This window comes from Mustela nivalis (genome assembly GCF_964662115.1).
Source record: "Mustela nivalis genome assembly, chromosome: 17".
NCBI lineage: Eukaryota > Metazoa > Chordata > Mammalia > Carnivora > Mustelidae > Mustela > Mustela nivalis.
In genome coordinates, this window is record NC_139036.1 from 28,819,818 (window position 1) to 28,836,345 (window position 16,528).

The 16,528-nt window shown below is 37.5% G+C and overlaps 1 protein-coding gene across 2 annotated transcripts in view; it reads right to left on the minus strand.

Annotated features, from left to right (window-relative positions):
• Positions 1 to 13,042, minus strand: part of MED13 (mediator complex subunit 13) — a 105,160-nt gene extending 92,118 nt beyond the window's left edge. For both annotated transcript variants that reach the window (XR_014304631.1, XM_082705870.1), the window contains exons 1-3: positions 12,229 to 13,042; positions 9,951 to 10,185; positions 1,382 to 1,550 (exon numbers count right to left, since the gene is read on the minus strand). Coding sequence is in view for 1 of the 2 variants with exons in the window: in XM_082705870.1 (XP_082561996.1) it covers positions 1,382 to 1,550; positions 9,951 to 10,185; positions 12,229 to 12,294 (470 nt within the window). In the remaining variant the exon portion in view is untranslated. The remainder of the gene's footprint in view (positions 1 to 1,381; positions 1,551 to 9,950; positions 10,186 to 12,228) is intronic.
• Positions 13,043 to 16,528: the final 3,486 nt, after the last annotated feature.

The window sequence follows — 16,528 nt, forward strand, 5'->3', positions numbered from 1 at the left end:
GGTCCTGGGATGGAGCCCCTCTCTGCTCAGCAGGGAGCCTGCTTCCCCGCCTCTCTCTGCCTGCCTCTCTGACTACTTGTGATATCTCTGACAAATAAAATCTTAAAAAACAAACAAACAAAAAAAAGATACAACATAACCAAATGTTTCCTTCATATCCTCACATCTTGCAGGGAAAACTAAAAAACTGCCTTTTCTCTCACATCCCAACTTATGGTTTCATCTTTCTTGAAGCCTCACTAATTTAACTAGTGCTTAAAAACAAATCTTCTAAGAGACTATATATCTTGTATCATATTTAAATCAAAGAGAACTGGGGAGCCTGGGTATCTCAGTTGGCTGAGCATCCAATCCTTGATTCTGGCTTGAATCATGATCGCAGGGTCGTGGGACAGAGCCCTGAGTCAGGCTGTGCTTTTGGTGGGGAGTTGGCCTGGGATTCTCTGTCTCCTTCTCCCTCTGCCCCTCCCCCCTCCCACACATTCTCTCCCCCGCCCCAAATTAGTAAATAAATAAAACCTAAAATAAATAAATAAATAAATAAAACAGAATGGTACCAATCTAAAGTTTTGGTTTATTTTTTAAGATTTCATTTATTTGTCAGAGAGAGAGCAAGAGAGCGAGGGCGCACACGCAAGCAGGTAGAGTGGCAGGCAGAGGCAGCGAGAGAAGCAGGCTCCCTGCCCAGCAAGGAGCCCATGAGGAACTTGATCCCAGGACCCTGGGATCATGACCTGAGCCAAAGGCAGTGGCTTAACCGACTGAGCCACCCAGGCATTCCAGCAACCTAAAGCTTTTAACTACACAGGAAAAGAAATTATCTTAAAGTCTTCTGTGTCTCTATCTGCAACTTTTCTACAAATTAGTGTCATAAATTTGCTTAACTCAATGTTCAAGAAAATTACACTCCAAGAGTAAATATGTCTTATATAGAAAAACACAAATTTTTAAAATTACTTTAATTAAAGCAAAATTAGAGGTTTGGGAATGAGAGGGTTAACTCAATCCAAAACACAACTACAGATCACTATCTTTAATAAGTATTAGTGTTAATTTTAACAGTACTATAAATATATTTGCACTACTACTAAAAAAGTACACTTCATTGCTTAAGCCTCTGCTTTCATTCCACATTTTTTCTATCATCCAAAACCAAAATTTAGGTCATTAGACACACAGCCTATTCCCACTTCAAGAGAATTCTTAAAATGCCTAAAATAAAGGATGAAGTTGTCAAGGAAAATTGAATACTTACAGTACTCTGCTAAAGTTCACCTCCTGCATATGTCTATACGACAGCTTGTTTTAGTCTACATTTTCTATAAAGCTATAAAAATTAACAAACCCAAAAAATGTTAAGAGTTTACATAAGATAGCTTACCTTTTATTTATAGGTTTTTCATCTTTTTCATAAGGCTTTACAAACCATTTGCCAATGCGTACAAAGTTCCGGTTCATTAAACACCGTTCCAACAGATTGTGAACTGCTTTAAACAGCAGAGTACGACATTCATAGGAAAGTCCATTCTCCCACACTCCATCTTCCTCTTCTACAAGAGACATGAAAGAAACAAAAAGTAAAGTAGTGGCATTATATCTACTCAGAGCCAAATAAGTGTTATGGTTTAAATCCATAAATCCTACTACATAAGCCCTACTAAACCTCAGAATACTGAGCTACCACTACTTCAATGTATCCCTAGACTTTAAAATATCAGGTTTCAAAGTTACTCCATAAGGAGCAAAACACAGTGGAGTAAGTGTCCATAAGGAGTAAGTGTCATGTATTCCATTAAAGTACCTGAAAACTATTTTCCTACCATGTAAAAAGTCAATGATATACTGCAAACATACTGCTTTGGTTTCTGTATCAATGCAAAGAACATCTGTATTAAGCTGGGAAACATTAGGTACTCTACCTAAGATGCCAATTTCTAAGTTGGCTCACTTGATAGTTACTTTGTCCTAATTCCTCCAGTCATTCAGCCTGCCAAAAAAACCTAGCCAGTTAGTAATTAACTCAAAACATTTTAGGTCCATCAGCATTCTAATCCATGACTCAACTATAAAAATAAGTGATGAATAAAAAGAAGCTTGTGGCACAGAGCCCAACAATGGATGCATTATTGGCCACCTTAGGTCTCATTTCAACCAATGAGTCCCATGATTACTATTCAATATAGGATCCCCACTTGAAGAAATTTTAAAATATAAAAACTTACATTTTTTAAAGGATTTTATTTACTTATTTGACATAGAGAGAGCACAAACAGGGGGTGCAGCAGAGGGAAAGGGGGAAGCAGTCTCCCTGCTGAGCAGGAAGCCAGACCCAGGACTCCATCCCAGGACACCAGGATCATGACCTGAGCCAAAGGCAGGCACTTAACCGAATGAGCCAACCAGGCGCCCCAGACTTTGTATTCAAAATTTAAGTCTTGGTGCACCTGGGTGGCTCAGTCGTTAAGCATCTACCTTCAGTTCAGGTCACAATCCCAGGGTCCTGGAATGGAGTCCCACATCAGGCTCCCTGCCCAGTGGAGAGTCCGCTTCTCCCTCTGCCCTTCCCCTGGTCATTCTCTCTCTCTCAAATAAATAAAATCTTTAAAAAAAAAAAATATAGAACTTTCAATACAAAGTTATAACTACCCTACTAACTACACAGCCTCAATTTTGCCAGCCCATCTATTAACCACATCAACTAAACAAAAAAACGTTAACATAGTTATTGCTCAATTAAATCTAGATGGAATTCAAAAAAATTTATTCTCTATCCATTTCATATCTTTAACAAACCATCCAATGAATCTTGCTACAAGTGATATTTGAGCTTTTATTATTTCAAATATAATTTATATCATTCCTATACACCTTCATAAACATTTTACAAAATTTTTATAAATTTTATAAATAAAAATATATAAAATTTTATAAATACAGGTCATCTTTCAATATAAGTAAAAAATAAATGATAAAATCTTTCTTAATTCAACACTAAAAATGTCTCCACTATGCCCAAAGAATAATAATAAACTATGATGCTTCTGAATAAAGGCAGAAGCATGTATTAAGAGAGACACATGGTTTATAGTCATAATCTACACAACAAATGGGTAGACTAACTAAAAAGCATAGTGACAGTGGACTTTAACTGCACTAGAAATTGGTGCAACTACAAAGGTTAATGTTGATTTTATGTTGTTCTTGAAATTGTTTCCTAAATTAGGCAAGTCTTTCAAGTCAACTAATTGTTTTTCCAAAAAGGTAAGCTTTTAAAAAAATGATGTAAACTTCAAAAAGTGACAATATGTGAGGGCTGGAATAATTTTAAATCATTAATATTAAAGAGAAAAGGGTTTTATATTCTATTATATTGTAGACAACCTTATACATGTCCATATAAAGCCAAAACTTAACAAGTTTCACTTTATTAAAGAGAACAGTAGGCTAAAGAAAAGGGACATGGCACATAGTGACTTCACTTTAATTATTTCAGGGTCTAGATCACAAGTATATTTGTGAGTTACTAAGAAAAAAAATCTTAATCTGCTTTCAGCCTAATCATTCTGTCATTTCAAAATTAGTCACATTAAGAGTTTCACCTCAAATTGTGATTTATGATAAAAAATACACATGCTCTTAATTTCCAGTTATGCTGGGAATATCTCCCAGTTCTTCACTTCTTTGTAATCTATTAAGTATACTTTATTTTTATTGCTCTTTACCTTGAAACTCCTTACCTTCTGAGAAGCATAATGGTTATAACATTTGTCCTACACAAGAAACCTTTGCCAAAATATTTTTAACTAGTTTTAAATTTTAAAGCCACAAATATCCAAGACACAGAGGTGTTACCATTACATATCAAAGTTGTTCAGTTGCTATAAACTTTGAGTAAAAATTATTCATTCAGAACTTGAGAATGAATCTTCTTCCCAGAAAGAGTAAATAAAAAAGTCTTTGGAATAACAGAAGTCTGTAACTTACATACATTTTTTACATTAAATTCTGAAGATCTTTATTTTAAAAGTCTATCTCAGCTAAACCTGAAAAATTTAAGAATACTAAATATAATTTAAAAATTCAGTCAGTACTAATATTCAAGCATTTCTCCCTCACCGCTCTAAAGTTGATCTAAGGAATCAGGTGAATTTAATGCTTTTATCTAGAGAAATTTAGGTTAACTTAATCCTCATTTTACATTATACCCTCAAACACAATTTTCATTAACACTAAATGGGAGTTATGCATAAAACGAAGAAGGGACCACCTGTTAGGGTTTTCAAGCCAACAAATATCTGTTATCTTCACCTATAGCAAGTAACTAAGCAACTATTACACTAAGCAACAATTCCATATTTCACTGCTGAGGAAATAAGTCCTAATAATGTTCAACGAAAAGCCTGAAGATTTTTTTGTTTTGTTCTTGGTGTGTGTGGGGCCTGGGGAGGTCACCTAGAAATAAGAGCCTACCTCAGCCAAGCTTCTAATATCCTGATGTTATAATAAGCATAGCAAAAGTACTTCTCTACATGTGTATTCAGATATGAAAAGTGAAATGGTACAATCAACACACCCCAAAGTGATATGCACCTCTTACACTAATTAAAACCAGTCCCTAAATTTCAACACCGGTATTATAACAGAGAACAGAATAGATGGAACACATGGCAAATCTTTACCTAGCTCTTTTGAAATTAATCAACCACAGCCTAATGGAAAAAGTCTACTTAACTACTTAATGCATTTAAATAAATGTTTTTCTCCTCTTGTCTCTGTATCCCCAAAGATAATAGACTCAATTTTGTTCATAGTACTTTTCCATTAGAACTCTTAGCATCAGAACTCTTCGTCGTCATTACTTGAAAATTTTTTACAAAATATTTGAAGCAAACAATACAAAAGTTCAAATGCTAAATTTGATTACCGTAAAAATCTTCCTAAGGATACAGATTATAGTGATGACACAAACTATGTGATAGGTCAACAAAATAATTCTGAGTGAAAAAAAAATGAAAAAACAAAAAAGCTGATACACCCAGTACTCATATTCAACATTTTTCTCAGAACTGACATCTTTAAATATCTCCACAGTAATAAACCAGTAAAAAATGTATCTTTTCCTAAATAATTCTGCCAAGCTTTTAAAACACAACATATACTAATAATGAATGGTTCAAAAATTATAGAAAATACCATGAATTTCCTCAGAGAATAAAGAGAAATGTTTAAATATCTAAATCAGTGTTTGTCTTAAATAATAATTGATCTTTCAAAGCCATTCATTCAACAAATATTACTCAGAGCGTTAAGGTGGCAGCACCACTGATCTCTGGCAAAACCTGAAAACCTCTGGTTTAAAAATCCCCAGAATATATGTTGATAAAATAATTATCTTTGATTTGAAAATTTAAAAGATGTATGTTTTTGCTCAAAATGGGCAGTACATAGAAGAAATATGACAAGCAAAACTGTCCCTAGAAGACTAGATAATAAAAAAAGTTGGGTCACAAGTAAACTACGGGAACAGAAGATAGAAATGAATTAACTCCCTTTAGGCCAGCTGGGGCACATAACAATTTTTTTTTAATTTGGCTGACACTAGATTCCTATACTTGGCTGCTATTTATCTGTTTCTCAATCCTCTTAAAGCTGCCACTTAAGGTTAAAATTCCACTATAATTAACATCCTCAATAAAAGAATCTAAAATTAAATTCTAAGAGCAACCAATGGCCCATTTAGTTTAAAAGTATTATGATGAAATTCTGGTATAATGCAAGTATTTGGACAAGTTACTAAAATCCCATATATACACCACAGGAGCCAGAAAAAATAACAAATATTTTTAGCCCTGCCTGAGTCTGTTTTTTTTTTAGTTCTCAAGGTATCAGTTTTCTCAAAGAGTCTCATCACAGTCTAGCTTGCTATAATTTGGTTTTTTTTTTTTTTTAAGATGCAACCTCATGAGAGGGAGTAGTTTTTGTTTTTATTTTTGTCTTATAGGGAGGACTAAAAGCCAATTATGACAGCAATAAAATTCCAAAAAGGTTAAGATACAAAAGAAAATACCCGAAAACTCTTCTCGTTCAAGGACACATTAATGGTAATAAAACAATCTTGCTTTGATGAAAACTAGTACTACACTTAAAAGAACCAATCAGTCCTATCTATTATACAGAGAGTTATGACCAGAGGAATTAAGTTAAAATTTTCCCAACACTGATTTTATACCTCTATCATATAACCACTAAATGAGGTCTGCTACAAATTTTAAATTAAAAAATATGCATAAATAAATAAAATTTTAAAAGCTATAATCAGAGAGTTCTGTTCCCTAATCCTTCTTGTACAAAACGTAATATTGATTCAACTAACCATTCTCTTAGAGAAAGCAAAGCAAAAAGTTTAAAAAAAAAAAAAAGAAAGAAAAGAAATTTCTGGCTTTGGGATTCAAGGGATGTTCTGAACAAATCTCTCCCTAAAGAGATTTTTAAGTTAAGCTATTACTAATTAACAAAACTTCTAACCCAAAAATCGTTAGGTCTTTGCAAATTACTAAACAGTACGGACTACTATTGCTACAAAACAAGTTACAGGGGGTTTAAAGTATGTATCAAATTAGATTTGGTTTGCTCTTAACAGATTTTCACCAATTAGCAATAAGGTTAAGATTACATTATTTCTATACCTCACCTACACTTGAAATGAAAATGACCGAAACGCGTGCCACATGATATTCAGAAAGGCAAAATTTAAAATGCACTACGGAACCTGTTTAGACTCTTCAGAACTATCAAGGATCATCAAAACAAGGCAAGTGTGAGAAAAAATCACTATCTGGAATAGCCTAAGGAGACACCACAACTAAATGTAGTATGCTGGATGAGAACATAGGATAGAAAAAGAACTCTGGGTAAAAATAAAGGAAACCCAAATAAAGTACAGGCTTTAGTTAATAACAGCATATCAATATTGGTTCATTAGTTGTGCAAAATGTACATAATACATGGTAGTAACAATAAAAGAAGCTGGGTGAGGGTTATACAGGAACTCACTATAATATCTTCACAAATTCTATATAAATCTAAAACTATTTTAAAATTAAAAGTTTATTTTTTAAAATACACTATGGGGGACATGAAAGAAAAAAAGGGGCTGAGCAAAAGCAATTCTGTACTTTTATTACTGGATATTTCAGTTAATAAGAAAAACAGAATTCTAATCTTTGCAAAATAGAATGCCTTCCCTCTTTCCCTCATCAAGAAGGGAAATAATACCATAATCACAAACATTTCAGTAACCAGATGCAGTAGATGCTGAACCAAACAGAAGAGCACTGCCTGTGCCTGCAAAAAGCAAGCTTAAACTAAATTAACCAGCTTTTTAGTTACCACCTGGGTCCTTCCGGTTCCCCTTTCCTCAGTGCTACACCTCCACTTGGAACTCAGGACTGCCTCCTGCAGCTGATGCCACCCCTACTGTCCAGCTGCTCTCTTCTCAGGGGAGCTTAAAAGAAGGGAATAGAGTGCCACAGATGGGAAGAAATGAAAAAGGGGTTAGCTAGAGAGACAGAGGCAGACTAATTATCCCAAAAGGGAGGCAGACGGTATCCCTGGAGCAAAGAAAAGGGCGAGACAAATATACTCCATCTGAAAAGACCTTATTATTCTTTAAAATAGGTCTGATATAAGTAACAACATTCTGAAGTAAATGACAAGTTAGGGAGGAAAAAAGCTAAAACATTACTATGTTTTACTATACACATTGTTTAAAACAGTATAGAACAGGCTTTGGAATGGTAATTACGATTATATATACTACTCCTAATATATTTTGTTTTGCTATTTCAATTCTTTCACTCTGATTAAGTTTTTAAAGTTATCATTCAATGGCATTCAGCAAAATCTAACAAAACCTAATCTTCCAAAATTATATTCATTCACATTCAGGATCAGTATTTTAAATTACAGGTATTACCATTTTTAAAAATTACGCAAAAAAAAGCAAAGTTAAACCACAGAAGCAATTTTTTAAACTGTAGCCCAGTTTTAGGAGAAAACATATTTAATTCATTATTTAGGGGGGAAAATCCACATAGTGTTTTAATATATATCAAGAGAGTTCACATTTTAATTTTAATAGGCTTTGAAAAGAACAGTCCTACTACAGTAAAACTAAATACTACACATCTGCTAAAATTATCTTTGATTCTACAAAATGTATTACATGAAATCTGGGGGGAAAATGGTCTGTTCAAATGCTCTGCCAACTTTATCAATATTGAAATCCCCAAGTCAGCATTACAGTTCAGAGTATACAGTTTATCAACTAGTTTATATAGCGCATAATTTATCAATAACATTAAAACAGTCTCCAAACATTTTAGTTAAGGTCTTTATGACCACTTAAAATAAAGAATAAAGTAATTCCACCATACCAAAGTCAATGGAAGGAAAAAGGAAGCCTGCAAGTTTTAATAGAGAAATTTCATATCCTGACACGTGTGTGTGTGCATACACATATACATACACATACATATGTGAAGATATCATGGTACATATTTAGAACTACACTGCATACTCAGACCATATTCAGAAGAAAGGACTAATATGTCCAGCAAAGATCATCTTCAGAAAGCCAGAAAAGCTTAAAAGCATTTATCAGAAAAGAATTATAATCACTCTCAAAAATAAAGATTAGCACCAAAGGCTTTGTTCGTTAGAAGGTAAAAGGAACTATCAAAACAAATGTAACACATACATTTCTACAGAAACATTAGTGTTCTTAATGTCTTAACAGTCATCTGGATTACATTATATCCAAAAATAAAATAGGTTTTATAAGTCAAATGGACAATAACAAAAACTTCAGAGTACTCAATTTCAAATAAGAATGCTTTTTTTTTAGTTATCTAAAAATCCAAAATTTACCTGTCAAGCAAGAATCATTACCAAACACCTTGCTGAAGTCCATGGTACCTTGTAGCAAATAACTAATCATTTACATTCCTATCCTGAGATTCAGTTAACATTGACTCTTAAGAGTCTAAAGCAAGCACAAACTTCACTGACTATATGAAGACATAGTCTCCTTTCTAAAGTAGTGTTTGGTCCTAAGTAGTCTTACTGATAGGTTCATAATAAAATTATTTCTGTGTAACTTTACAGAGTATGATTCCATGTCCTATAAAAGCTGAACAAGTTGGCACTAGTCTCATTTTAGTCAGTCTTTGAAGGAACAATATCTAAAAGAATCACTCTCAAAAAATAACAAAATTAACATATGCTTTCATATGTTAATACAACCACAATTAACAACAAAATATATAACTTGAAAAAACACATGAAAAAGTTACATTTCTAGATACTCCTACAACTGCATATTCATAGGAGAGCGAGCAGTGGCAGAATGGACTCAAATGGTGAATTACAGGTGTCTGCAAATGACTTTGTTAGGAACTTTATGCTCCCCCATTCCATTTTTCTTAGATAACATGCCTTCCCTGTCTGCAAGAAATTCACAAGGAAGCTGGGTGGTGAAAAAAACAATTATTCAAGGCTAAACCCTGCCATAAAATGGATAAATTTACACAAAATAAAACAACCACAGTGAAATGTAACAGTAAGCTAAAATTTTAGATGGGTTAACACCTAACAGTGTTTCACAGAAACAAAATCGTAATTTGTAATATAAATGATTTTTAGGAAGAGTATATAATGTTGCTATAGATCATTAGTTAGAAATGATAAGTTGTGGGACGCCTGGGTGACTCAGTCCATTAAGCTTCTGCCTGCCTGCAGCTCAGGTCATGATCCCAAAGTTGGGCTCCTTGCTTGGCAGGGAACCTACTTCTCCCCCTGCCTGCTGCTCCCCCTACTTGAGCTCTCTCTGTCAAATAAATAAATAAAATCTTAAAAAAAAAAAAAAAAAAAAAAGGATAAGTTGCTTTCACCTGACAAGTCATGGTGAATAAGGTCAGCAAAATTGGGGTCTTCACCCCACCAAAATATCCACAATTCTCTTCTTCCAGGTCTTTGATCTCGCCGCCAAACACCAAGTACATCTGCCTTAAGGCAGCGACTAAAACTGCTCAAAATGGGGTCTTCCTCTGTCACCGGAAACAGAATAGGGGCAGAAGTTGGGCCTTGCCATACATATCTTTTCCATTTAATTCCCGTCAAGTCAGCCTAAAGAAAAGAAAGCATGATTATTACCACATATTCAAAGTCAATAATACTTTCTCTTTAAGCTCCTTATTTCATTGAGACATTACAATTTTTCAACATATATTTAAGATATTAAAGCAGCTGACAAAGATTCTTTGATCATTCAACAGCCAAAACATTAACACTGACATGTCACTGAATAGCAATAAATGTGTCCCAAAGAAAAAATAAAATTAAATAAGTAAAAGAAACTTTACAATATTAAATATAAACATGTACTTTAATACAGCGCACTTCGTAAACATTTCCTCTAAGTTCTGTTCCAACTGGTCATATTTATTCCCTGGTGTCAAACGTGTAACAGAAAACTAATTTTTAAAGACTCGTCATTCCGGGGCACCTGGGTGGCTCACTGGATTAAGCCTCTGCCTTCGGCTAGGGTCATGATCTCAGGGTCCTGGGATGGAGCCCCATATAGGGCTCTCTGCTCTGCAGGGAGCCTGCTTTCCCCTCCTCTCTGCGCCTGCCTCTCTTACTACTTATGATCTGTCAAATAAATAAAATCTTAAAAAAAAAAGAAAGAAAAAACTCATTTCATGTGTATAGAGGTGATGGCTCTAATGAAAAGAAATGTGAACTATAACCGAAAAAATTGTTAGTTCTTCACATATCCCTTTTAAGAAAAGTGAAATAGGTGCTCACAAAGAACTGTCAGATTTGTACTAATCTACTTTCAAAGAACTTGATCTTAAAAGTTCTAAAAATAGACAGAGTCTAAGAAGACAAATGTAAAACCTACTGTTATGTTTTACTGCATCCGAAGAGATGCTGATTAATGGACACTATACAAAAAAACATTTTCTAAGAGATGGCATTAAAAAATCCCAATTTGGCACGGTGAAAGAAATTCAAGAGAAGAAATTCAATTATTCTTTAACTTTGAGGTGCAAAGCATAAGGTGCCAAAAATGAAACTGCTGATACATGACTGGCAGTTTACACTTGCCAACTAGTTGTGCTCCGCCCACTCAGTTCACTTACCTATCACATACTCTCTTAGTATTTCTCCTACCACACAAAAAATGAAAAAAGAAAGTCACTGAAACTTTAAATCATGAACGGAGGGAGCTAAGCTACTGTCCAACAGAGGACTAAATATTTGCAACAGTTGGTAGTTTTCAAAGTCTTAACTGTAGCGGTTCCCAGAACTGGGCCAACCTATACAATTGTCATTCCTGCATCCGGCTTCCCTAGAGTTTTCAATAAAACGAGGAACAGTCTGCTCAAAGCACTCTAAAAATGCAAGCAAAACAAATACGAAAAAGTAATGATAATAATAAAAGTTAGTGCAAAACCTGAGAACCTCCATTAGCCCGTTTCACTCACACAAACATAATGTTCTAATAAAATCAAGATGGCTAGAAATTGTCAAAATGGCAAACTGTCCTCAAAGTTTAAAGAGAAAACCTATGAAATTGTATCTACTGATTTTCAGAGAGAGAGAGAGATCTTAACTCATCTAAGGGAAAAACTAATCTTCCGTTAGTTCGACTCATTAGAAAATGTAAAACGAAGAGATTTTTAGTACATAAGTCCCGGTGTCCTGTTTATTGGAGGAAACCAAATTACCAGAGTGAGGCATAAAGGTACTGGGAGAACCGGCAATAATGGAAAGTGTTAAGAAGGGATACATGGTCAATAAGGAGAAAAGCAATAGTTAAGCAAGAAACACAGAGGAAAATGTGACTGTCCTGCCAGATTGGAGCACAAGTTGAAGACACCACTACGGTGAGGAAGAGTCGGAAACAAGGAAAAAAAAAGAAAAAAAAAAAAAAAAAAAGCCTGCACTCCTTAACCAGAGTCTAGGATGGTGGGTGAACGAACGTGTTTCACCGGGTTGGTGCGGAGCTCGGCCGCCGCGCCGGCTTCGGCTGGGCCTAGCCCAGGGACTCCGGCATCTGGATCAGACCCGGACCCCCTCCCCCACGGCCCAAGGGCGCACCTCGCGGCCCCCTCCCCCACCGCCCCGCTCGCCGCGGCCCCCGCCCGCGGCCCCTGCACTCACCAGGCAGAAGAGGTTACAGTGACAATCTTCCAGGCTGGCCCCGTTCGGCACGAAGGAGGAACTCATCGTCCCTCACAGCAGCCGCCGCCGGCGCCACAACCCACCATCCGCCATTACCGCCGCCTCCGACCAGAGAGAGAAACACAGACACCGGGGAGGGCGGGGGGGTGGTGGTTGGGGGAGCGGTGGAAGAGGAGGCCGCCGGGCCGCCCGCCCTCCCCACCCACCCCCCCGCCGCCGCGAGCAGCCCCCGCCGCCCGGCCGGCACCTAGCCGCCCGGGGCCCAGGGCCGGCGGCAGGGCCGCGCCGCGCTTGCCCCGCGGGCCGGACTGCGGCCGCCGCGGAGCCCGCGGACGCTCGTCCCTCTCTGGGAGACAGAGGAGATATGTGCCCCTTCCACAAGAAAAAATAATAAATTACACAATAAATAATTAAAATCGAGTCCGAGAGGGCAGAGCCCAAGCCCTGGAGGGTTCTCCCGGGCGAGAAGCGCCCGCAGAGGGGCAGGAAGGGCAAGAACCGGGAGAGAAGCCCAGGCCCCCGGCCCGGCAGCGGCGATGTCCTTAAGCCCAGAATCTCCTCAGTGGCGGAGGTGGTGGCGGCGTCTGCGGGCTCAGACCATTCTCTGGCTATGTCTTCGTGTCGTCCCTGGGCCAAGCTGGCCTAACGTCTGCTCTACTGCGGCCTCACCGCCTAGACGCCGTAGTCTCCCCCATTTTGTGGGCCCAGCGGGCGGTGTTTTTCCCCCTTTAATCCGAATTCACGGGTTTTCCCTTCGCTTTAATGGCGGCCACAGGGACCAGCTCGCCCTCTCTGCTCGCCCATTGGCCGCCTTGAGGTCACGTGGGCCCGGGCTCCGTGGGGAGGAGGAGAGAGAGGGGAGTGAGAGAGGGCCGGGAAGCTTTCGGCGGAGGCGGTGAGCCCTGGGGACCGGACAGCCAGCTGGCGGCTACTAGGATAGCGCCATCTGCTGGGTGCCCCAGCCAGTGTAAGATGACCCCGTCCCAGGCCCGTTCTCCGTGCCAGTGAATTTACAGTGCAAGAGGGTTCACATCAGAAATCTGAGAAGAATTACGTGGAAATCAGTTTGATTTCGTCGGAAGAGAAAGTGTTGCAAAAATTCCGAGGCATTTTCACTCGCAAACCCCTGAGCTTGGGAGTCAGACGATCTGAGACAGAACTTGAACATTTAAAAGTTGTGAGATTAAGAAAGAAATGGATGAGAAACAATATAGCCTTATGGTTACAAGCCTAGGAGTTAGAGCCACACTTGCTCGGGTTCAAACCTTGACTGCGTCAGTTCTGTGTCACAATTTCCTCATTTGTAAAATGGGGGAAACATAATCCCATCTCATAGGAGTGTTGTGATAACTGAGTTAGTACAAATAAAGCACGTAGCCCAGTGCCTGACACAGATATGCATTGCTAAGAGTTATCTATCATTGCTGTCTTCCTTACCTCATAACATTATTGTGAGGAATTGAACCAGTGTATGTAAAGTGCCACTAGTGTAATCTCCCTGAGAATCAGAAGCTTGTTTTGCTTACAGCTATATCTCTAGTGCTTAAAAAAAAAAGCTTACTAGCACACAGTAGGTGTTGGGTATTTGTAAATTTGCAAATGAACGAATGGTAAGAAGTGGGAACCAAATGTTACTTCCCTTTCCTATAAAACACTAGATTGCACTTCAATATATGAGTTCAAACATTTTCCCTGAGAGTTTTGGAGAGGAGAGAGAGACCGCAGGAAAGGAAGGAGGTAAGGGAAGAAAGGAGAAAGGTAAAAGTAAAGGTCTTTTAAAAGTTAGAAACATTAGTGAGTTAGGATTTATGATAACTTGGCATCATAATTGCCTTTGTAATATAAATGATGGACTCTTCCAGGTCAGCTCTTCAGCCATGAAATGAAAAGCATTCCTCATCCACCCATTCATTCATCCATGATGATTAAGAGCCCAAATCTTGAAGCCTAAAGCCTGTAGAAAAAGTTCTGCCACTGTTTCATTGGTTTCAAAGTAAAATTTAGTCCAAAATGAAATTAATTCTCTCTCAGTTTTCTTATTGTAAAATGAGGATAATAAAAATACTTTTCTCCTAAAGTGTCTGATGAATGAAACATTCATTTCATTCATTCATTTCAAACATCCATAGGGCTTGCCATAGTGCTTATTAATGTTAGCTATTAAAATACTTTCAAAAATCATTATTGAGCACCTGCGTGCTCAACTGAGTGTGTTCCTGGTCTTTGGTAGGCCTGGGATACAAATATGAATAAGATACCTGCCTGTCCCTCGTGATTCCTGAAGAGAGGCAATAAAGGAAACACTTCCAACAGAATAAGATAAAATACAATGGAGGTAATTGCTTGAATAAGGTATGTATCAACTAGGGCACAGTAAGAGCTCTGCAGGAGGAGCACCAAAATCAGAAAAGGTGTCTTAAAGTAGGTAGCATTTGAAATCAGATTTGAAGGATAAAATGAATTCTTACAAAGCCCTTTGAAGCAGTTAAATCTTATTAAGCCCAATTCAGATCCAAAGGCCACATATCAAAGTCAGTTATACAACCAAGACTAATTTAATCCAGGAGCTCAAATCAGTTGAAGTCCATATCCTTTCTGAGAGCCAGCACCAGGAGACAGCAATCCTCAGACCCCATAAGGTAAGAACCCCTTTCCTCATCTTTCTTTCCCTGATAGAATCCTCAGACCTTTGTTCCCACTGCTTCTGTCACTCTGAAATATCCTCCCCCACCTTATATCTAAAACATATCCCTCCTCTTTAGAAGTCTTGCCCTCCACTACTCAGCCCCCAACTTGAGCACCTTCTTCAGGACTTCCAGAGGCAGCTAGAATCTCCTGAAACCTACCAGGTGCAAAGTAACATTTGACCTTTCTTTAGACTATCAGTCTTCTCAAAAAGAAGAGAGAGACACGAGATAAGAGAAGAAGACCCAGGGGGAAAACATCTCAGAGAAGATCATGAAAGGAGCAAGACAGAAAGAGAGAGGTGAAAAAGCAAAAGAGAGAAACTGAGAGAATGGAGAAGGAAGTGGAGGAAAAGGACACCAAACGTGAGAGGAATGGAAACATCACAGGGAGAAAAGATCAATGTTAGCATGCAGAGAACATGTCAGTAATCACTTACCTTCCCTTAAAACGTTATTTTGTGCAATTTTAAAAGTAATGGAAATTAAAACAGTATCCACACATTGTCAAAAAAAAGATACAAAAAAAGTATCTTCTATTTGGAAGATGCAATAAAGTGTAAAGAGGAAAAACATTTAAATGCACATTGTTTTAAAAATGCCCATGTCAGGGCGCCTGGGTGGCGAAGTGGGCTAAAGACTCTGACTTCCCCTCTGGTCATGATCCCAGGGTTCTGGGAATGAGCCCTGCATCGGGCTCTCTGCTCAGCGGGGATCCTGCTTTCCCTTCTCTCTCTGCCTGCCTCTCTGCCTACTTGTGATTTTTCTCTCTGTCAAATAAATAAATAAAATCTTTTTTAAAAAAATGCCCATGTCATCATTCATAATCAACCATCTCTTAACATTCTGATTTTTTTCTTTCCAGACTTTTCCATATATATTACATGAATATATTCATATAATATATACTCATATAATTTATAAATTATATATAATATACACTGTAACTATATATAATATATGTAATATATTTATATGTATAAATAATATATATTTCCATAAATATATCCCCACACAGCTGAAGTTATAGTATATACACATTTTACTTACTTATAAGTATATACTTACTTGTACTATATACACATTTTACTTACTATCTAGTATACGTGTCCAGTCATGCATAGACAAGGCATAGGATATACAAGGAGCACATAATCTTGCTAGATATGGCAATTGGATAGTGGGACCAACTAAGATCAAAACTCTACACCACTGCCTGCTAACTCCCTAACTTCCAATTACTCATTAGTAAAATGCATGTGCAAAATTAGCACCTAAATGTTAGAGTTGTAGCAATTAAAAGAGATCATCTAAGTAAAATAGGAGAGCCAATCAGAAACATTAAGGTGAATGTTAGACATTGCCTTGGACAATAATCACCTATTGTCTTTGACTCTCTGAAACTACATTTGTTTGTTCCATGATCTACATTTAAAATTGTTTTTTAACTCCTCTACCCTTTTAAGGACTCCGTTCTGAATGGATAGTGGATGTGCCTGGCCTCCAGGAAGGGTGACAGTTACATTATCTAAGCAGAGATAGTCCAGGAAAGACCAAAGTTTGACCTTAGGACTAATGTTCCCCACCTGTTCTGA